This window comes from Fukomys damarensis, unplaced genomic scaffold, assembly GCF_012274545.1.
Source record: "Fukomys damarensis isolate Sample0158 unplaced genomic scaffold, DMR_v1.0_HiC HiC_scaffold_11, whole genome shotgun sequence".
In the NCBI taxonomy this organism is placed as follows: Eukaryota; Metazoa; Chordata; class Mammalia; order Rodentia; family Bathyergidae; genus Fukomys; species Fukomys damarensis.
In genome coordinates this window covers 42,784,758-42,805,968 of record NW_022900923.1, presented here as the reverse complement: position 1 = coordinate 42,805,968, position 21,211 = coordinate 42,784,758, and the positions used below count along the sequence as shown (strand labels likewise).

At 56.6% G+C, this 21,211-nt stretch overlaps 1 protein-coding gene and 1 long non-coding RNA gene across 4 annotated transcripts in view; one reads left to right on the top strand and one right to left on the bottom strand.

The window, feature by feature from the left end:
* The window catches only part of LOC117285600, a 52,165-nt gene that overhangs the window by 3,851 nt on the left and 27,103 nt on the right, over positions 1 to 21,211 (bottom strand). The window lies entirely within an intron of this gene.
* Golt1a (golgi transport 1A) lies at positions 6,596 to 16,075 on the top strand. Its single transcript, XM_010645020.3, has 5 exons — positions 6,596 to 6,729; positions 12,445 to 12,536; positions 13,457 to 13,635; positions 14,484 to 14,547; positions 15,055 to 16,075. Exons 1-5 carry the CDS (start codon positions 6,705 to 6,707, stop codon positions 15,091 to 15,093), a joined length of 399 nt encoding a protein of 132 aa, XP_010643322.1. The 5' UTR covers positions 6,596 to 6,704; the 3' UTR covers positions 15,094 to 16,075.

The window sequence follows — 21,211 nt, the reverse complement described above, 5'->3', positions numbered from 1 at the left end:
CCCTCGCCTGTCCACCCCTGTCCTGTCGCCACTCGGCAGTCCTGCCACAGACCCCTCAGAAGCCCCCGAGCATGTCTCCGCTGCACCCCGTCCCCAAGGCGAGCCCCTGCAGGCAGGTGGGGGAGCCCACTGGCCTCCGTGACTCCGCCCTGTCGTCGGGCGGCCCCTGCAGCTCCGTAAAGAGCCCGGCGGGAGCCCCAGCCTGTGTTTTTATCACCTCGTCTCTCTTTTCCAGTGCGAGCCCTGGCCGAGGCCAATGCCGTGAAGCTGCACAGAGCCACGTTCTGAAGCGTCCTCTGCCCGGGGAGGTCCTGGCCGCCGCCCTGGCCCCCGTCGTTAGCTCCATGGGAGCCGCAGGGAGCCGGGCTGGGGGCCAGGGCTGCTGCCAAAGGAGTGTGGGCTCCTGCAGCCCCGCTGCGCACGCTGTGGGCCTGGCAGGAAGGGGTGGAGAGGTGGGAAGGCGTCTTCTCCGGTGCCCAAGCCGCGGCCCGGCTCTGGCTGGCAAGGTGGTGGCCCCAGCACCACCCCCGGGTGGAGAAGACGCACTGGTGGGGAGCGTGCCTTCGGCTGTCCTGGCGAAGACTAGAGGTGGAGGAGAGACGGGCATCATCACCCTCCCCGTGTGCCCCAGGCTTTTCCGCGCCTCTGCTGACGGGCTTCCTGGGGTTCCGGGGAGACCAACCACGCTGCTTGAGCCAAAGACTGGAGGATGAGCGAGGGGACGGGGCTCCCGGACTCCCCCGGGGACAGAGCTGGCAGTGGATGGAGAACAGCAGGTCTGGGTGGTGTCTGAGGTCAGGTTGAGAAGGGACAGCGGAGAGCAAGGGAGAGGTCCTAGAGTGGGCACAGGGCGGGGGGCAGAAGGCACTGGCAAGTGAGAGAGCAGGACGACGGAAAGGGGATGGGATGGGCCTGCCCGGGCGCTGAGAGCGGGCGGATGCGGACACCGGGGCGGAGGGCCACGTCCGCACCGCACCTCATCCCCAGAGGCAGCCGGCCCCGGGGACCGGCCAGCAGCGTGCTCGCGTGGGGGCTGAGGCGTGGGTGAGGGAGTCGGGCCCCTTCTCAGTCAGGGTCTGGTGTCAGCCTCTCCCTGGCCCCCGGGGTCAGGGCGGAGGGAAGGACCTGTCCCATGTGGGGTGTGGCCGGCCTCGGGGCCTCCACCGAGCCAGGTGCTCACCCTTTTCCTGGTACCAGCTGAGTTCGTCCCTGGGAGAGGGAATGAGGCCTGGATCTGGGGGCGGGGGCCAGGACCGACCCCTCACCGCGGGCATCCAGAGCAGCACGAAGGTTCCACCCACCTTGAGATGAATGTAGCCAGAGAGGACAAAGGTGGGGAAACTCAGGACATCTGGCCCTGAGATGTTTTCTGCCAGTTACTGCCGGAGACTGCAGCCTGACCAGCAGCAGCAGCAGCAGCAGCAGCAGCAGCAGCAGCAGGAACAGCTGCTCCCCACCCCACAGGCTCCTCTCCGCTCTGTGGCTGGACAGCTACTGGTTCATACGGGGGTAAAAATGACCGCTCACTCAACAGATGGGAACCGAGCACCTTTGATGTACCAGGCACTGTTCTAGGTGCTTAGGACATTCTCATGCTTCAGGGGGACAACAGACTGGGAGGGCTCCACTCTTCACTTCTAGCAGGCTTTTTCGGAACGTGAAAATCACCCCTGGCTACATTTCCCACCTTCTTGGTTCACACACCCCAGATCTGCTTTGTCCCCTACCCACTGGCAGCTGGGGTTAGCTACCAGGTCACCCTTTCTCTCCACACCCTTTTCCTCCCTCAAGGGACGGATTTTTCAGGGCCTTCCATGCCTTCCCCTTTGTTTGTCTAGCTCTCCTTTTTTTAAAGTGGTATTTTTAGAAATATACATGTAAGGACCAGGGATTTAGCTCAGCGGTTGGTGGCCTGCCTTGCAAGTGCAAGGACCCGAGTTCAATCCCTGGTACCAAAAAAAAAAAAAAAAAAAAAGAAATATACATGTAAATAACGCTGACACCTCTGCCAACTCTCCCCCTTGTCATAAAGCTGGCACCGTACATTGCTTTACACGCCTTAATATATGTTTTCTGGAGATGACTCATGGTATGGATGTCTATGTAATGTGTGTGTGTGTTTGGGTGTCAGACCTCCTCCTCAGCTCCTGCCCGGGCCCGCTCTCTCCACACCACTCCTAGCATGTTGAGGCCATACCCCTTGCCTTTTTTATCCAAAGAAGAGAAGAGGAAAGACTTATTGTAAAACAGATCTACTTAATGCTTTTGTTTAAAAAGCAAACGTATTTTCAAAATGTGCAATGTCTGAAGGGATCAGTTAGTGATGGGCCTGGACTGGGATGGTGGCCTCCAGGTCCCAGCCCTGTGTCCTGCCCTCCCACCCCACGGGCAGCAAAGGGCTGGTCCCCAGAGTCACCCAGAGAGCGTCTCACCGGGACAGGTCCTTCCCTCGGAGGTCCTGCCCCAGGCATTTGGTGACACGGTCCTCCCTTGCTGGTGCTGTGAGGGTTGTCTGTGCTCGAGTCCTCTTGGAGGAAACATTTGCAGTCACGTGCGCAGAAGGAAACCAAGCAGGCACCCGTCCTTGTGGCTCCTGACCACCTGCCCTTGTCTCACTGCTGGAAAGGGCAGAATTTCACGGCAGCCCATGCTAAAAAGCATTAGGGTCTCCCTCCTCTCCCTGCTGGACCTGTGACTTGGAGCACAGCCCAGAGGAAGCAGCGGGGGTCCTCTGCTGTTCCTGGCTCTTGAGTTCCCTGGACTTCTCATGCTTGCACGTGGCTCCCCTCTGTGACCTCTCCTCTGGAGCTGTTCTTAAGAGGATGGCGCCTCAGTCTGGCATCCAGACTGTGAAGTCACCTTCTTGGTGGAGGAGGGTCCCACAGACAAGGTAACGTCTTGGCTTTGCCCAGGAAATCCGGGGGCTTTGGCAGGCTGCTTGCTGGGACACTGAGCTATACCATCTCAGCCTCTCCAACTGCCTATCGATCATCAGAGTGAGCTGGGAGGCTCGTGATGTTCAAGGATTTGGGGAGTACAGAAGTCTGTCCAGACCTGAAATCAGGACTTCCGGAATTCTGCGCACAGCTCCAGGCCAGCGTTGGAACCTGACCTCCAGCTCTGGCGTTTGTTGCCACTGCTGTGAATGATCAGGGCCCAGGTGGGAGCCCAGGGCTAGCAGCCCTCCTGCAGAAAGCTTTGGCTACTCTGGGCCCTCCCCGGGTCACACACCACCTCCCTGATCAGTAACCAAGAATACGGCTACCGTCACTTTAGAGATGTTCCAAGGTGCAAGCTGTGCACACTTGCTCCTGCTGCCTCCGAGAGAGAGGCATGGTCTTGAGGCAGGGGTGACTTCAGCAAGGCGGGATCACTTCCTTTCCCCTCTACCTGGCAGCTCTTTAAACTAAGGAAAAAAAAATATATATATATATATATATATATATACATATATCTATTTATGTGCATATTGGGGCCAATTTGATTTACTAGAATTAGACAATAAACCATACAAGGAACTTTCTGATCTGTGTCTTCATTTAGCATAAAAGTGACCTTAGGTGAAGAGTTGAGGTTAGACAGAGGGCTCCTGTTGGGACCAAGCTGCTGTAGCTGCCCCTTAGTGTCCACCGAGCCAACAAGCCCCTCCCCAGGATGAGGGACATTCTGGCCGAGGCAGGGAGTTTGCTCTTTTCTTTCAGGAGCATTCTTACACGATCTAGCTACTTGAGAATCCCTGTGAGTCCTTCATTTGTATATTGCAAGTTTGTATAAACCCAATGCTGAAAATAAAATGAATGGTTTGTACAGGTGGTGTCTGTGTCGGCCTCTGGCTGCCCTCCTGGTCCAGGACAGTTTAAGGGGCTTAGCAGGAAAGGGGAGTTGGTCTGAGGTCCTGGGGTGAGCCGTTCCTGTCAAGGGGCCTCTCCAGGAGGCCAGCTGTGGATGAACCCCTGGGGCCCAGCACCAGTTCCCAGAGAATCGGGCCTGGGGGCCCGTTTCAGGAGGGTCCAGTTCTCCCGTGCTCCTGTGGCTCCGTGGCTGGCCTTTGGGGTGGAGAGGATCTCCCAGCCTCTGCTTTATTGCCCTGTGGGAGCAGCTCAGAATAGGTGGAAGGGAGCGAAAGTCTCACGTGGAATACCATGTTAACAGCATGCTAAGGAGCAGTGTTATTTCTGCAGTGCCATGGCTGGCTCAGTGCTTAGTGTGTGCTGGGTACAACAGCTCTAGCTGACAGGTACTATTCTCACGTGAGAAACTGAGGCACAGAAGGGTAAACAGAATGGATCAGGCCTCCTGGATGAAGCCCATGGCACTGACTTTAGAGCCCACCCTCTCAAGCTGTGGGAGCTTTTAATGGCCAGAGGGGGCACTGTGGCAATTTGGGGGGAGAGAGATCATCGAGATTAGGCAAGCACAACTCTCCTGGCATTTGGTGGCCGCCACGCACAGGAAACATTTCCCAAACAATTGTCCCATATCCTGCACATGTTTACACTAACTGGGACAAAATCCACTGTTAGTATAACGTGGTCACACTTCCTACCACTACTGAGAAATTTTATAAGCTGTTTAGTTGCTTTTCTTTCAAATGAGTTTCATGCGTAATTCACGAAGGAGGTATGTGGAGAAGAAACTTAGAATGAAATAGAGACATTGTCTGGAGATGACTGAATAATATACTCTGTGCATTGGCTACAGGGTGTTCTAACGTTTCAACTACTACATCCTTGGTAGAAAATGGTTCCAACGAGAGGTGGGGTGTCCGAAAGAGGCAAAGGGAGGAACTCGTCATATTTACAGGAGAGCTAGAAAACCAAATATCCTTGAAACAAACATTTTAAGTCAAGCGTGGCGGAAGGAAGGAGAGAGGAAACAAACAAGAAAAGAATGAAAGGAGGGCTGGGGGTGAGGCTAACTAAAGACAAGATCCATGTGAAGGCCGGGGAAAAAAAGAAAGAGAGAAAAGCAGAGACCCATGAAATGTAAGAGATCTCATTGGATCTCCTTAATAAAAGCTTTCCAAAATTACTTCATCTTCATGCTATCGTCTATAGTTTTCAGGTTTTGCGGACCAGGGGCGAACATCTATGTTGTAACGGTTACACGCGGAAACCTTCGGCGCTGTTCGTCTGTTGCTTTTCTTACACGTTCCATGGGTCCACGTGCACCTGCTCTGCCCACCACCTTTACCACCACGCTCTTCCCAGTCCGCCCTCTGTTCCCCAGAGACCTTTGGAAAACGCAGTCGCCAAGGCCTAGCAGCATCCTGGGGACTGACCCTTCCCTCCAGACACGACCGAGATCTGTGCACCTGTACTGTTGTGTCACAAGCCCACCTGATGTCACCACATAGGCAAATATCCGAACAATTCACAGACCTGAGTCTGTGCACACCTCAAACCTCCTCCTTGTCTCTCCTCTACCTGACGGCACACACATGCCCCCCCACCTCCATTGAGGTGATTTCCCTCTTAGGTACAAGCACATCCAGTCTGCCATCATCTGCGTAATGTTAGTTTTAGTCTAGTGAGCTAGTGTTCACTCCTGTTCTGGTTTTTTTTCTTTTTTTTTTTTTTTCTTGGTTTTTTGAGACAGGGTCTCACTATGTAGTTGAGACTGACCTGGAACTCACTATGTAGCCCAGGCTGGTCTCTATCTCACAGCAATCCTCCTGCCTCAGCCTCCTGAGTGCTGGGATCACAGGCGTGCACCACCACCATGCCTGGCTCTGTTCCGTTTTCTTATGTGCATGTGTCTTTTGCCTTTGCATGGACTGGCTCTAGTCTTCTATTTCTCTTCAACTCAGGCTCAGTTGTGATTTATAGGTGCACACCTCTGTCTCATGTCTTCCGGAAGCCTCGCAGCATTTATATATTGGGAAGTGCCAGTTCTCACTGTAAACTATTCTGTGTTCCTCGTTAGCAGAGTCAGCTCTATGATAGCTTTTGGACTATGTATGGATGTGGGCCGTGCGATCCGCGCACTTCATTTCTGGATGAAAAGCATATTGCAGAGGGGAGGCGGGCTGTAATGGTGTTGCCGGCCGCCACTCTGCAGTGGAGAAGAGGTCATGAGGAACGCTGTGCCCTCCCCTCTGCAGGCCTGGAGAAGGAGGGATGAGCCCTGGGCTACACCGCAGGCAGGTAGGCTAGAACTATTCACCCCGAGCCCGGATTCAGGGCTTTGTCTTCTGAAGTTCAACCTCAAGTTTCAAAGCTGGGGGAAGTGGGGTCGAATCCCTCCAGGTCTAACTCCCCCGGGGCGCTTAGCCCTTGACCAAATCTGGCTCTCTCGCGAGGCCGGCAACAGGTTTTACTCAGTTGCTTGCTGCCCCCTCGTGTTGATCATGTGTACTGCACAAAGCAAAACGGAGAGAGGAAAAAAAAAAAGCTTTCAAAATGAATTTAGTACATTTCCAGAGACACCGATTCCAGCTCTTCCCACACGTTCTATACGATCCAGATCCAAGTTTTGTAGAGGAGACGGGAGAGGTAGGCTGAAGGGGCCTAGAGAGTGGCCACCGCGCGGGAGCCTGCGTCTTTAACTGTGTGAGGGGTGGGAGTTAATGATTTACCAGCGCCTCCCGTCCCCGATGCCAAGGGTCAGCGTCCTGGCTCCCGAGGAGAGTGCACCCGCTGCTCGGTCGGCTGGGCCCTCGCCCCCTGCCAGCCCAGCCTGAAGGCCCCCAGGCGGACCGCAGCATGATCTCCATCAGCGAGGGCCAGAGTGAGCAGAGGCCGGGAGTCAGGGGCGGGTGGAGGTGCGCCCTGCTGGCCTGCTCCCTGGGGGTCCCACACTGTGGCCTCTGGAGCCACTGAGGGTTGCTGTGTTGGCCTCTGAGGCAGCAGGGCCGGTGGGTGTGGCCCATCCCTGCCGGCAGTGAGGCCCGGGGTCCCCTCCATCCAGGGTCCTCAGAGCTGGGGCTCACGGGTGGGCTCAGGAGGCCTTGCCTGTGCGGTACCTTTCCCCCCACAAACCTCTCAGAGCTGGGTTTCTTCTCGGCGGAAATTGAGCCCCGCTCCCCTGCCTGCTCCGCAACCTCACCCTGAACCTTTCCTTTCCAGAGGGGAGCAGGAGGGGTTGGCAGGGAGCGGAGACGCCCCGCAGAGCGTGCGGGGCTCAGCGGGCTTCAGGGCAGCCCAGTTCCCCCTCCTCACCCACCCCCTAAGCACACTGCCTCTGCCGGGTGCCCAGCACTGTGCCTGGCACAGAGCAGACAATGCCAAGGAGGCAGATGGGTGCCCCGCTGATCTAGACAGGGATGTGCTGATTACCATGTGGGGTGGAGACCTAAGACGAGAAGGAAATAGTAAGGAGGCTAGAGTTTGAAGCAGGAGGGGTTGCTATCTTATTGGAAGTGGTGAGGAGAGGCTTTGCTGAGAAGTGCTCTTTTACAGAGACCACAGGAAAGGAGGAGGCAAAGCCATGCAGCCCTCTAAAGGGACCTGTTGCCAGAAGAGTCAGCCTGTGCAAAGGCCCTGAGGCAGTAGCATGCAGTTTGGAGAACAAGAAGGAAGGCTGTGTGGATGGAGCAACATTAGTGAAGGGGAGAATTGGGGTCAGGAAGGTCACTGAGGAGCCAGACCAGAGGCCATGGTAAGGACCTTGCTCTACGTGATGGGAAACCAGTGATAGGAATGCAGACGTGGGTACAGGCAGAGACCTGGATAGATTAGATGACACAGACGCAGAGGCGAGAGGCGTGTAGAAGGCTGAGGGTGGCAGCAGGAAGATGCCGCTCCGCAGTGGGAGGAGGTGGAGGCGCCCAGGTGACAGCAGTGGGGAGGGGAGGAATTTGCTGGAGGACCGGGTGCAGGGCCTGAGGGAAGGAAGAGTCGGGAATGCCTCCAGTGCCTGTGGCCGGCACCGGCAGGTTGAGGAGGGAGCGCGGAGGGTGTGGCGGGGCCTTGTGCCCCCGACATCCGACGCCATGTCGTGCAGGCAGCTGCGTCCGAGCCTGCAGCTCCGCAGAGAGAACTGCCAGTGTATCCGCAGTGTTTAGGGGCCACCAAGGCCACCGGGCAGTGTCTCCGCCTCCCCGCGACTGACATTCCGGGGCAGGGTGATCCTACACTGCGGCCCGGGGCCCCGGTGTGTGTGAGGCTTTGTCTCATCGGACACGAGTGTGGCAGGAAACTCAATGGGGCTGCTGCAAGAGTCCGAGAGAGAGATGGAGGTGGTGAGAGAGAGAGACACAGATGGCTCTCAGGATGCATTTTGGAAGCAGCAGCAAAAAAGCTTTGCTGTGGAGCTGGTTATGGCGGTGCACACCTATAATGCCTGTACTCTGGGAGGCTGAGGCAGGAGGGTTGCAAGTTGAGCCCAGCCTTGACAATTTAGTGACTTAGTGAGACTCCGTCTCGAAATAAAAAATTAAAAACAGGGGCTGGCGATGTAGCTCAGTGTGATGGCCTTGGGGTTGATCCCCAGTCCAGCAACTAATCAGTCGACCAAACAGCTGGGTATGGAACTGGGAGGTGGCAGGTGTAGCGGAGGAGAACCAAGATGGCTCCGTTTCTGCCTCGGCAGCCGGTGGGCGAGGAGCCTCTTTTACCCACTGGGGACAGCGGGGGTCGGGCCGAGGGAAGGAACGGAACCGCTCAGAGCACGCATGGGGAGCAGCGGGAAGTGAGTTTTGGGGCCCAAGAGAGGCTTAGGCCAGGAGAAACACCAGCGTGGTCGCACACGGATGGTTGAGGACAGAGGAAGGCGGAGAAGACAAACCGGGAAGTGGAGGAAGCTCAAGCCCAAGGACTGAGCGACTCAGACCCCAGGAGGAAAGAGAAGCAGGAGGCCGCAAAGGTGCCAGAAAGAATGGGTGGGCACAGGAAGAACGGCGGAGCGCGGGGTCACGGACGCCCCCGAGGGGACAGGCCAGCCACGAGGCCCCTGAGAGCCCAGGCCAGTGCTGCCCGCGGTGTGGACTGCACCTCCGCACTTCCCGGAGCCGGTGCTCAAGAAAGTAGGTGTTTGGAAACTATTCCAGGCCTCCTCCCCAAAATACCTTGTTATTTCCTCTGAGGTATGTGGGTGTGCTTGTATATCGATATGCAGTGTCCACATGCTATACAGGAAGTTGAAAGAACACCTCACATCTCTGTAGTGGTACAGAAAGGGGAAGGTAATAGGGAAATACCAAATTTTACACTACTTGCATGTGAAACACTTCTCCGGGTAACAATATAGAGGAGGCTTCTGTGTATGAATATTTTTCCGACGTCAGAATAATTTGTGTCTTCTAAGAAAATAAAACTCTAACTCTTCATCTACATAAAAACAATTATTTTTTCAGTACTCCCCCTCCAGGACCACGTGGCCGGGAGCCCTGCCCGCCACACAAAGGGGGAGCCCCGAGCTGTGCAGGGCCCCGCAGGTGAGAGCAGCGCTCTGCTCATGCGGGGCCTGTACAGGGGTCACAGCCAGGACGGGCTGGGGGACCCCGGCAGCCGAATAATGCCACATCCCCAGCTGGAGTCACGCCTCACCTCCCAAGGCACAAAGGGAAACCGACATCATCGCTCGTGGCTGTTTCTGCCAACAATGCGTAGTCATGGAGATGCATCAGCCAGGAAGGACGGACAGCTACAAACTTACTGGCCTGAAGCTTCAAAAGGGTCAATATCAGGGGGCAAGAAAAGATGGAGGAAGTGTTCTAGACATAAGAGGCTACCTAAGCCTGGTGTGGTGGTGCACACCTGTAATCCCAGCATTCTGGGAGGCTGAGGCAGGAGGATCACAAATTCGAGCCCAGCCTGAGCGATTTAGCAATTTAGTGACTGTTGTAGTCGGGGTTTGCAAGGGAACAGACTTAATACGGGACACATAATTTATGGGATTATTTTATAATATGCACCCAAAGAGTCAAATGCAGAAGAGTACAAGAGACCTTATTTCTTCCTACACTGGAATTGAATTCAATCCTTTTTGAAATCTGTATGGCAACAGATTATAAAGGATTTAAGACAGTTGTGTTGTCTTCTTTCAGTTATAAATATTACAGCCAGTAAACCTAGCCTTAATCTGTTTTTACTGTCCCGCTTCTGAACGACCAGAGTAATTTTCTCCCTCATGTTTAACAATCATCTTTAAAAGCATGGTAGTAATACCAATGTCATGGAGGTTGTGGAGATTAATCCCAAGATGTTAATGAGTCAATAACATTTTCAACAAGGGTCTCACTTCCGTTCAGTGAGGGGAGGAAGGTGGTGTGAACAGTTGACCGAAATCTGGACATCCACGTGGGTGGGAATGAGGCTGGGCCGTTACCGATGCCATTTGCAAAAGATAATTCAACATGGATTGAAGAGGTAAAACGTCAGATGTAAAACTATACAATTCCTAGGAAAAAACAAGTGATTTCTTGGCTCTGACACCAAAAGCACAAGCAACAAAAGGGAAAAATAGATCAAACAACAGTACGTGAAAATTAAAACTTCTGTGCATCAAAGGACACCGTGAAGAGGGTGAAAAGCCAAGCTACAGAACGGGAGGAGATATTTGCAAATCACGCACCTGATAAGGGGGTTCATATCAGAATGTATAAAGAACTCACATCACTCATCAACATGAAAAAGAAAAACCCAATGAAAACACAGGTGCAGGACTGGGGCAGGCTTCTCCCCGGAAGATGAGCCATGGCCAGCCAACGCACAACCAGCTGCTCAGCACCACTAACCTTTAGGGAGATCCAGCCCAAACCGCAAGGGAGGGCCGGGACTTAGCTCAGAGGTGCCACGCCTGCCTGGCCAGTGCAAGGTTCTGAGTTTGATCCCCGGCTTTAACAACACACACATCAAAACCGCCTGCATGGAACCATTGCTTGCCCATTACCATGGCTGCTATAAAAAAATTACAGTAAAGACCATTTTAGGAATGTGAAGGAATTGGACCCCTTGCACGCTGTAAATGGGAATAAGAAAGGATATAGCAACTTTGAGAAACAGTAAGGCAGTTTTCTTTTTTTAACTTACAGTCTAAAACACTGTATGATCCTGTAGTTCTACTGATAGGTATATACCAAAGGGATTAAAAAGCAGGGTCTTCAGGAGATTTTGCTTTTACTCCCACATTCCTTGCAGCATTATTCATAATAGCTGAAAAGTTGGAAGTAACTCAGATGTCTAACAGCAGATAAACGGATTGACAAAAAGCTGGTATATATATTCAGTGGAATATTATTTGGCCTTAAAAAAGATAAGGACATCTCGGCACGTGCTACAACATAAAGGAATCTTGAGAACATTACAGTGATGAAAAAAGCCAGGCACAAAAGAATAAATGCTGTGCAATTCCACTTGTACATGATTCCTAGCATTGTCAAATTCAGAGACAAAAAGAATGGCAGCTGTAGGAGGCTGAGGGAAAGGATGGGGGTAAGTTTAGTGGGTACAGGGTTTCAGGTTTTTGTTTTGTTTCTGTTGGTCCTGGGGATTGATCTCAGGCCGTTGCACTTGAGGCAGGTGGTGGAACCACTGAGCCAAATCCCCAGCCCCTATAGGATTTCAGTTTTACGAGATGGAAAGAATTTTGGATGTGGACAGGGGATGTCTGCCCAGCCCTAGAAAACTGTCCCTTTAAACTGGGTAAGATGCTAAATTTTAGGTCGGGTGCATCTTCCCACAATTCAAGATTTAAATTTTAAAATGAAACACAATGAACCGGGTTTCACTGACCACGCCAGTGACAGAGATGAGTAGAAGTCACAGTTCTGTGCTGTGCAGACAAAAGGCCCCTCACCCTCACTGCAGGGCAGTGACCTGAAGGTCTGGGACGTGCACAGTGCAGCCCGAAACCCAGCAAGATGGCCCCAGGCTGCACTCCTGCTGCTCACTGGCTCTGGCAGCCTCCTGGGCTCGAGGGTTCCCTGGGACAGCCGCCCGCCCGGGAGGGCACTGCTGGTGGCGTCCACTCCTCCGCTGAGGATCCAAGGCCCGTGTGGGCAGCTGCAGGACAGGACGGGGGGAGTGGGATCCAGCGGGCAGGGGAGAGCACACTCCTGACTCAGACTTTGTTCCCCAGGACCTGGGAGAGGTCAGCACCTGGAGCTGGGCACAGGGGCATTTGCGGAGAGAGGAGGGTGGTTCCGAGGACCAGTAGGGTGCTTCTGTGGCTCTCGGGCCGGTGGCAGTGGCTCGGTGGCACATTCTCCCCTGTGTGGATGGCCCCAGAGGGTCTGAGGTGCAGGCACAGGGACAGAGTAGGCGGATGGCTGTGTGCAGTCAGGGACCCAACCCTGAAAGTGGCCTGGGCAGGGCAGCATTCAAGACAGCAGGAAGTGACGGGGACGGCGCTGCTCCCCATGGACTGCTGTGAGGACCAAGCCCTCCCCAGCTGTCGTCCCGAGAGCACAGATGCTGAGATCCCCTCCTGGCAGAGGGCACCTGTTGTCCTCGGGCCGGAGCTCCCGAGCCACGCCCACCACAGCCTCCTTGCCCGTTGCAGAGATTGGCGTAGGCATCACTGGCTTTGGCGTCTTCTTCATCCTCTTTGGGATTCTCCTGTACTTTGATTCCGTGCTCCTGGCTTCTGGAAACGTGAGTCCCCAGCCCCTTGCACTTCTCCTGTCCCAAGTTCCCGAGGTCTCTACTGCCAGGCAGGTGAGCCCCAAGTTCATCCACGTCCTGCCCATCCAGGGGTCAGACACCGTGGAGCCTGGGCAGAGCAGAGGCTGCCGGCTCAGAGAGCCTGAGAACCCTGAGGACCCTGATGCCGGGGCCGAGCTCCGGGTGGGGCTCTGGGAGTTCTGAGATGAATCAGACCCTGTCCCTACCACTGGAAATCCAGCGTCCAGGGCCAGGGAAATGCCACGCTCCCGTGCAGTGGGGAGGTTGGGAGGGGAAGGGTGAGGCCCCAACCTGATGATCGAGGACTGAGAAACAGCAGCTTAGAGGGGAGAGGAGGGCGAGGGCCTCGGGGAGAGGGTGGGCCCGGGGGTGGGCCCGGCAGTGCAGGTGGGTGGGGATGGGACGGAGCACAGGGATGACCCTGGCAGCCAGCCGAAGGGAGGGGTGGACAGGACCGCCGCTCCCAAGGGTCCTGGGGGGCAGCCCGAAGACCACAGGGCCTGGTGTATGGTTCTGCGGCTGTGGAGCCCTGGAAGGTTCCATGCAACTTGGGTTGTAGCTCCCTGACCTGTTTAAGCCTCAGGCTCCCCTTTGGTAAACAGAGAGGACCCCACTGTCCACCCAGCCCCCTGGAGACATGGTGAGAAAGGCAGGCGTGTTTGAAGAAGCTTTAGCATCCGAGGAGTCCGGTGTGAAGCTAGACTTCAAAGCTCTCCCTGTCTGTCACGCCGTTGGGCAGTTCTGACCCTAATGGGCTGAAGGACTCAAGGCTGCTGGCCACGTGGTCCTGGGAGTCAGCAGGCCCTGCCCCAGCCAGGCTCCAGCCCGAGGCCCTGGCTCTGGGGGCCCTGCCTGCCCTCACGCTCCCTGCTCCCTGTCCCTCCACGCAGCTGCTGTTCCTGACCGGCCTCTCCTTCATCATCGGCCTGCGGAGGACGTGTTCCTTCTTCTTCCAGCGGCACAAGCTCAAGGGCACCAGCTTCTTCCTGGGCGGTGTGGCCATTGTGCTCCTGCGCTGGCCCCTCCTGGGTATGCTCCTGGAGACCTACGGGTTCTTCAGTCTCTTCAAGTGAGTCCGACCTTCAGGACGCCTCAGGACAGGGGCCCAAGGACACGGGCTCCGCCAGAACGCAGGTGCCTGCGTGTGGAGCTGCGGTGGACCCTGCGGCCTCGTGCGTGCTGGGCTAGGGCCCAGCCACCGAGTCACGTCCCAGCCTCCCCACCCCAGCAGGGTCACTTAGCTGTCCAGGCTGGCTATGAACTTGCAGTCTTCCTGCCTCCGCCCACCGAGAGCTGGGATCACCGGTGTGAGCTGCAGCACCTGGCTCAGAATCCAAACTTCTCATGTCCAGGGCGCTCGGGCCTCCTTCCCACTGCAGCCATGTCACACAGGTGTCCCCTGTCAGGCCTCCCCTGGGCGTTGGGTGAGAGCGAGACCGTACGGGCAGGCAGAGGCGGCCTGCAAGGGGAATGCCAGGGCATGCGGCCGTGCCCGTGTGGGCGTGGCCTCCAACAAGTCCATGCCCAGAGCCCACCAGATCCGGAGCAGCCCATGTAAGGAGGGGACGAAAAACAGAAACACAGAGTAGCACTCATAAAAATAAAGACTTCTTGAGGACTGCTGTGTGCCGGGGCCTACGATACAGTTACTAACATCGTTCACCACATTTATAGCTGGAAACAGAGTCAGGGAAGCGAAGGAATTTGCCAGAAGTAGTAAGGCCAAGAATGAGCCCAGGGCATCTGGCCGCAAGGACTTCCTTCTTAACCTCTGTCCTCTGTGGCCGATCTAAATAGGGGTGCAGAGTCACGCCTGCCCCAGGGCCAGATTCAGAGGTGCTCCTGGATGGGCCTCAGCCGCCACACCGTCCTCTCCCCTCCCAGCCGGCACTGAGCCCCTCTCCTCTCTGCTCCTAGGGGTTTCTTCCCCGTGGCCTTTGGCTTCCTGGGCAACGCCTCCAACATCCCCCTCCTGAGTGCGGTGAGTAGGCACTCGGGCGGCTGGCAGTGGTGTCTGGGGGTGGGAGCACCCCGGGTGCAGCAGCCCCGCGCCCCTCCCCCACTCCCGCACCTGCCTCACCAGCCTTCGTCCTCGCCCTCTCCCTGCCGCTTCCCCGCAACGTGAACGGAGCGGGTGGGAGCCCGCAAGTGTGTCTGGGGCGAGGGTGTGGAGGGGCAGCCAGAGGGTGGCGGCTGGGAGACTCCAGCGACCACCCAGAAAGGGCCGGAGGTTCCGGGGGAGCTGGCTAAGTCTGGGCCCGGCGCAGAGAGGGTGGTGACGTGGGGAAAGCAGGTGGCGGATCCCCAGCTCCTGGACATTCCCACCGCCCTCTCCGAAGCACTTCGCAGGGGTGCCCAGGAGGCCCCAGAGCAGCACCTCCATGCCCCAGCCGGCTGGGCGGCCCCTCCCCGGCCAGCTCCCTAATAGCCCGCACCTTGCATCTGCTCCCTACCCTTTGTCTGGAGTAATGATTCTTGCCTCCCACAGCTGTTCCGGAGGCTTCAGGGCACCAGCTCAATGGTCTGAACCTCAGAAATGAGCTCCTTGAACTTGGATGTTGATGAAGTGGCAAGAAGGGAACCGGAGGCCGCCCCCGCAGCCCCCTCCCCTCCTGCACTGACTCACTCCCCGGGCCTCCCCAAGTCCCGAAGGAACCAGAATGGAGCTGCGTGACCTCAAACCTCCAAGTCAACGCAAGAGGCTGCCTGGACGGCTGGGAGCAGAGATCGCAGCCCGGTGGGACTTGGCTGGGGCTGAAGGCCCATCCCCCGCCCTGTATTTATGGGGGGAAAGTGAAGATTAAATCCCAGAGCTGCGAGACGGTTCGGCCTCGAAGTCAGTGTCTACAGCCCAGAAAGTCCCCGCCAGGCTTCTGGGGGCAGCCCAAGGCCAGCGCACCTCCATTCCGAGAAGATGATGGCAGCAAGGTCTGCCTGCCTTCCTCCCTCTCACTTTTGTTTCCTGGTACCCTGGATCGAACTCAGGACCCTGCACTTGCCAGGCAGGTGTGGTGCCATTGAGCTAAATCCCTGGCCCACCTCTATCACTTTGCTCCTAGTGTTTAATTATCCCAGGGAGTGACACAGTGCATTTGTCAGCAGTAAGCGTTCAGCCGGCGATGGACACCGGTCCAGTGCTGCCGGGAAGGGCGGCTCAACCATGTGGGGTGGCTCTGCACAGTGCAGCCCCCAGGGCCAGCTAGGAGGACACAGCCCCTGCCGTCAAACAGTGCCGGCTGCAAAGTCGCATTTGCTGGGTACCCACTGTGTACCAGTGAGTGTCCAGGGCACAAGGGACAGGCCTGTCCCTCCCAGCGCAGATAGGTACAGCATGGCATGCAGAGGGTGGGCGTGCCGCCACATGGAACTGACTTTCCTGCGTTCCAGCACCTCCCCAGCACGGCAGTACCTTCTCCTTCCAGAGCTGCTATGCATTCTCATCGCAGTCCCTCCTCTCTCTCTCTCTCTCTCCCTCTCTCTCTACCTGGTATTGGAGATTAAACCCAGAGGTGCACTAACACTGAGCTACATCCAGTGCTATTTATTTATATTTTGAGACAGGGTCTCACTAAGTTGCCCAAGTCGACCTTGAACTTGCAACCCCCCAGCCTCTGCCTCTGGAGTAGCTGAGATTACAGGTGTGCACCACCACGCCCAACTGCTCTCCTTTCTCACAGCCAGCTGCTTGCTTAGCCTGCTTGCCCATCCGGGTGTCTCAAATCCCTGTGCCAAGAAACTGAGGAAGGAAGAAAACAGCAGAGATCCCCTCCCACCCTCTACTCCTCAGAGCCCAGGAGATGCCTGGGGTCAGGGCCAAAGGGACCTCGGAGCTGGCAGTGTGTGGGCATAGAGCAGCCCCTGGGTCAGGCTGTGCCCTCCCTGTCCTCCTGTGTCGTCCCCACCTCAGCGGCTTGTGCCTGCGGCTCTTCTGGGCCGGGAACGAGGCACTTCACACAGGCTGGCTCCCCGTGTCCTCATTGTTAGGGCAAACGGGTCTCAGGTGGGAGAGGGCGCAGGGAGGGTGACAGGACCAGGGAGGACGCAGGGCTGCCTGGGAGGCCCGTGAAGGGGGGCAAGTGCCAGAGGGTGCTGAGCTCTCTGAAGAGGCCGGGAGGAGGGAGAGGGAGGCAGAGGTGGGCTTGTGTCTGGCGACGTCACCGGGCTTGATAAAAGGGGACGAGATTGGGAGGCTGTGAGCGTGAGCCCAGGAGCCCAGCTCTCTCCCACGGGTGCTCACCTACCCCGGCACTTCCTGCTGTCCTCCAGGACGCTGCCGAGCTCCCGCCTGGGCCAAGGTAGGTGCACAGCACATCCCCGTGCTGCCCTAGTAGGGCGTTGAGATTGTGCCAAGACTGATGTGAATTCATCAGGTAGGTAAAAGGCAGGGACCCGTTATCCTGGGTCGGCTGGGTGGATTCACTGACTTGCATTTTGTTCCTGAAGCCAGGACCCCGGGGGTCCCAAAGGCTTTGCTTTTGCTGTGGATGGTGTGGGGTGTCACCTTCAGTGAAGAACCCCATGGCTGGGACCAAAGGCCCCAGAAGCTTTTGGGGAGGTAGGGAACCCTCCAGGACCCATGATTCCATGGAGCTCCATTGAGCAGACCTTGCAAATATAAACCCTAGTTACCGACACGCTCCGCTAGACCCTGCTAAGAACCGGGGGCCGGCCCAGGAGGGAAGCCACCCCACGCCAAAGCTTCCCAACCAAGCCTGGAGGTGGAGCCGCACGGATCGTCCACAGCAGGCCAGAGCTCTTTCCCGCACAGTTCAGTCCCTGCAGCTATTCTGTGCCCATGTGGACAAGACAGTGAACAGAGCTCAGGAGTTTCGTGTGTGCGTGGTGTGGGAGTGCTGTACGTATGCAGTGTGTGTGTTTGTGGGTATGTGCGTGCTGGGAGAGCCCCATGGTCTGATGCAGGGCAGAGTCACCACAGAGGGTCGAAAGCGGGGACCCCTTCCCATCCCCACAGCCAGCGCTCCGACGGCTGTGCTCCCCGGCACCTTCCTGCGTGGCTCCACGCTCTCCCACACAGCCCTGCCCTCTCATCACACACACCAGCCCCTGCCTGCCACCCCAGGGCCCCGCCGGGTGCCTTCCTCAGAGTGTCATCCTCTGGCCGACTCGGGCTCCCCTGGCACCCCAGCTCCCGGAGCTGCGTCCTCATGGGTGTCCAGTGTGTGATTTCCAGCGCAATTTTGAAACTGTCTGCTTGAGAATCAGTTTCTCACACTAGACGAGGTCTTCCTGCGTCGGCACACCTGTGTGCCCTGCACTGGCACGACCCCAGCCCCCGGGTGGTGCTTACGGGATAACTTCCAAACCACGCTGGACCGCGCTGTCTAACGCCTTCCCTTGTTCTCCGAAGCTATTACGACTCCTGCCTCTGCTCCTGCATTGCCAGGCCTGAGGAGGCACCAAGAGCTTGCCTCTAAGGCGTCAGACACAACGTCTGTCAGGATGAGTGCTCTGAGCCGACAGCCTCGGCCAACCGTTTCCTTGTTTTACAGACCGACCACTTGTCCAGGAGACCGGGGGTGACTTGCTTGTCTCATGAGAATGAGGGCAGAGCTAAGGCCAGGTGCAAGTTCAGAGCCCCCCACCCCAATCAGGATTCATACCCTGGTACCACGCCTGGGTCCTGCAGTGGGGGAAGACAGGCAGCGGTGGAGTCAGAGGGATGTGAGGCGCGTAGGAGCTCTAGGCTAAATCCAACCCAAACGCACCTTGTCTTTGTCAGGTTTCCTGGACAATCCAAAGTGCCTGATGACTGTGTCCAAGAGAAACTGAACTTGGGAGCTGGGGAAGCGGGGCGTGGAGAGGATGGGCAAAGGGGCAGATGAGGGTCAGGACACAGCTCCCACCTCAGCAGTTAGATTGACGAGGCCAATTCAATTCCTACCTCTCCGAGCCCACAGAGAATAGACTGGAGACAACTGACTTGATAAATCCGGGGAAGGTTTTTTCTTCCCTGAATTATAGGCAATAAGGCAATTTAATGACGGTCTTCAAGGCTGTGAAGGGCTCAGAGAGAAAGCAAGATGATTGCCTCTTTCTCCCCTTTTCTAGAAAAGATAAAGAATTGGGCTTCTATGATAGCAGGAGGGAACGGGGCCAGATTTGGGAGGGGACTTTCTAGTGGGGACAGCAGAAACCAGGAAGTCATGGATCTGTGCAGACCCAGCAGGGAGAGAAGAGCACAGTCCCAGGCCCCAGAGAGAGCCTGAACCCGAGTCTCAGCGATCTGAAGTCCTGACCCTGTGTCCCACCTCACTCCTACCCCTCTTGTCTCCAGACTTCACTCAAGCAAACCTGAGATTCAGAACCCTGACATTTTTCCCACCTGAGCATCCTGTTCCTTCTCCAAACTGGGTCCTCTCTTCCTTCGGGACCTTACCGGTGTCACCTGGCATGAATTCGGAGTTGATGACCCTGGGCAAGTGGTGTCAATCACACTTCCCACGTTTGATTTTGGAGGCCCATCCCTCCCCTGGGAGCCTCCAAGAACAGGTCCTTTCTCTCTTCCAGGGCTCAGCCTCCAGCACCTGGCCCGGACGCCGTGCCTGAGCTCACCCCTGCTCCTTCTCTCGGCCTTGGGCACTCCTAGGACCTGCCTCTTCCCAGGATGAACTTGCTGGTTTCCTGGCAGCTCCTGCTCTTCCTCTGTGTCACCTCCTTGGGAGAACCCCTGGCAAAAGGGGCGCCTGCGGAGAACCCTAGGCCGGCAGGTATGCATCACAGGGGGGTGGGGGGAGCAAATGGATTGTGAAATTGACACAAGGGCACCTTGTGGAGGGGTCTTGTGACCTCTGCTAGTGAGGGACCACTCACCAGGGTCTGGGTAGCAGGGCTCACCCAGCGCAGGTGCCTGCCATGTGCCGAGCCTTCTTGGTTCTCGCTCCTGCTCTCTACTCTACACCAACCTCTCTGTGTGGATGTTGGGAGGGATGGAAATATGCAAGTATTTTTTACCAGAGACTCAGGGGATCTTTTATAAGGGATTTGAATAAAGAAACTAAACACATGACAGAGTCTTAATATCAGCCGACCTCGCGAGTTCACTGGAGAAACTGAGGCCCGAGGAGTGTGTAGAGAGACTTCTCCAAAGTCAGCCAAATACTGCAGGCGCCCAGCAGGTGCCAGAGCGCACCCCAAAAGTGTGTCTGCTGAGTGGCAGTCGTGCTGTCCCCAAGTCACGAGTGTGGACCGAACACTTCTCAGTTGTCAGCGCTCTGAGCAAACTAGAACCTGCTGCTCAGCCTTCCCGGACCTCTGTTCCTGAGGTGGAACTTGGGAATGCCCTGCACATTTGATGCCATCATCCATGCCCACAAGGTACCACAAAACACAGAGACTATGGCTGCAGGTGTCTTCCTCCAAGAATATATCTTTCCTGGGGACAGGAGGGCGCTTCAGGTAACAGCGCCACCACTGCCCAGGGGCACTGGGCTTAGGCAAAGGCTCTGGGCAAGGCCTCACTCAGCAGCCAGAGCAGTGGTCCTACTGTGTGTGGCTGGGGTTCGCCTGCCCGTCTCGGGGCCCCAGTGGAGGCAGGAGGGGCTCGGAGACAGATTATTAGCTCTGGACACTGAAAGCTCCAGCACACGCCCACTCCATGCACTAATCTCTTGCCACAACTGGATGGATTTATTGTCTACTCTGACCTAGTTGCCCTATTTTGCTGCCTACAAGTATAGTGAACTTAATGAGCCTCCACGGGAAGTGCCTTCCAAATTAGTCTCGTTAACCTTCTCGTGAGGGAGACATTGTACCCGGGCTGGGGGAGGTGAGCCAGTTAAGGTGACCTAGATGATTTCTGGTCCTCACTGAGTTCAGTTGCAGCTCATTGAGGGTTACGATTTTGGTTATCAGGTCACAGGTGTGCGAGGGCACAGGGGCCTGACTCCACTTCCTTGATTTGTCCCTGCAAGTTTGCTATCAGCTCTTGTATATCTCACACGTATTTACAGGTGCCCTACTGTGCGCAAGGCATACATTCTGGGAGACAGACACAGACAGAGGAACCAAGGACCCAGAAACTCCCCAGGCCTGCCAGAGAGGAAGCCCAGAAAGGGGCGGCGCTGTGTGTCCCCAGACGTTTTGGTCTTTTTGACTTCCAAACTCTGTACTCTTTGCTTCCTAATAGTAGTTTGATATAAAAGCTATTTAGGACAATTCGGGCAAACATGCGGAATCAAAATGACGTTCAGGTGGGTGGGAGGGGCCGATGACCTGTAAGGCCCAGGAGGACTCCCAGCTCTGAGCTCCCCAGAGGTCCCTGCGCCCCAGGCTGGGCGCGGGTGTGGGGGGTCTCAGCGGGTGTCCCAGAGTCACTTCCTGTCCCCCCACCTCCTTGTGCTCTGTCCTAGGCCTGCGGTTGGGGCCCCTGGCCTTCCTGGCTCCCTGGGGACAGGGCCTGCGGTGTGCGGAGGGGAAGCCTGCGAGGAGGACTCCCAGCTCTGAGCTCCCCAGAGGTCCCTGCGCCCCAGGCTGGGCGCGGGTGTGGGGGGTCTCAGCGGGTGTCCCAGAGTCACTTCCTGTCCCCCCACCTCCTTGTGCTCTGTCCTAGGCCTGCGGTTGGGGCCCCTGGCCTTCCTGGCTCCCTGGGGACAGGGCCTGCGGTGTGCGGAGGGGAAGCCTGCGCG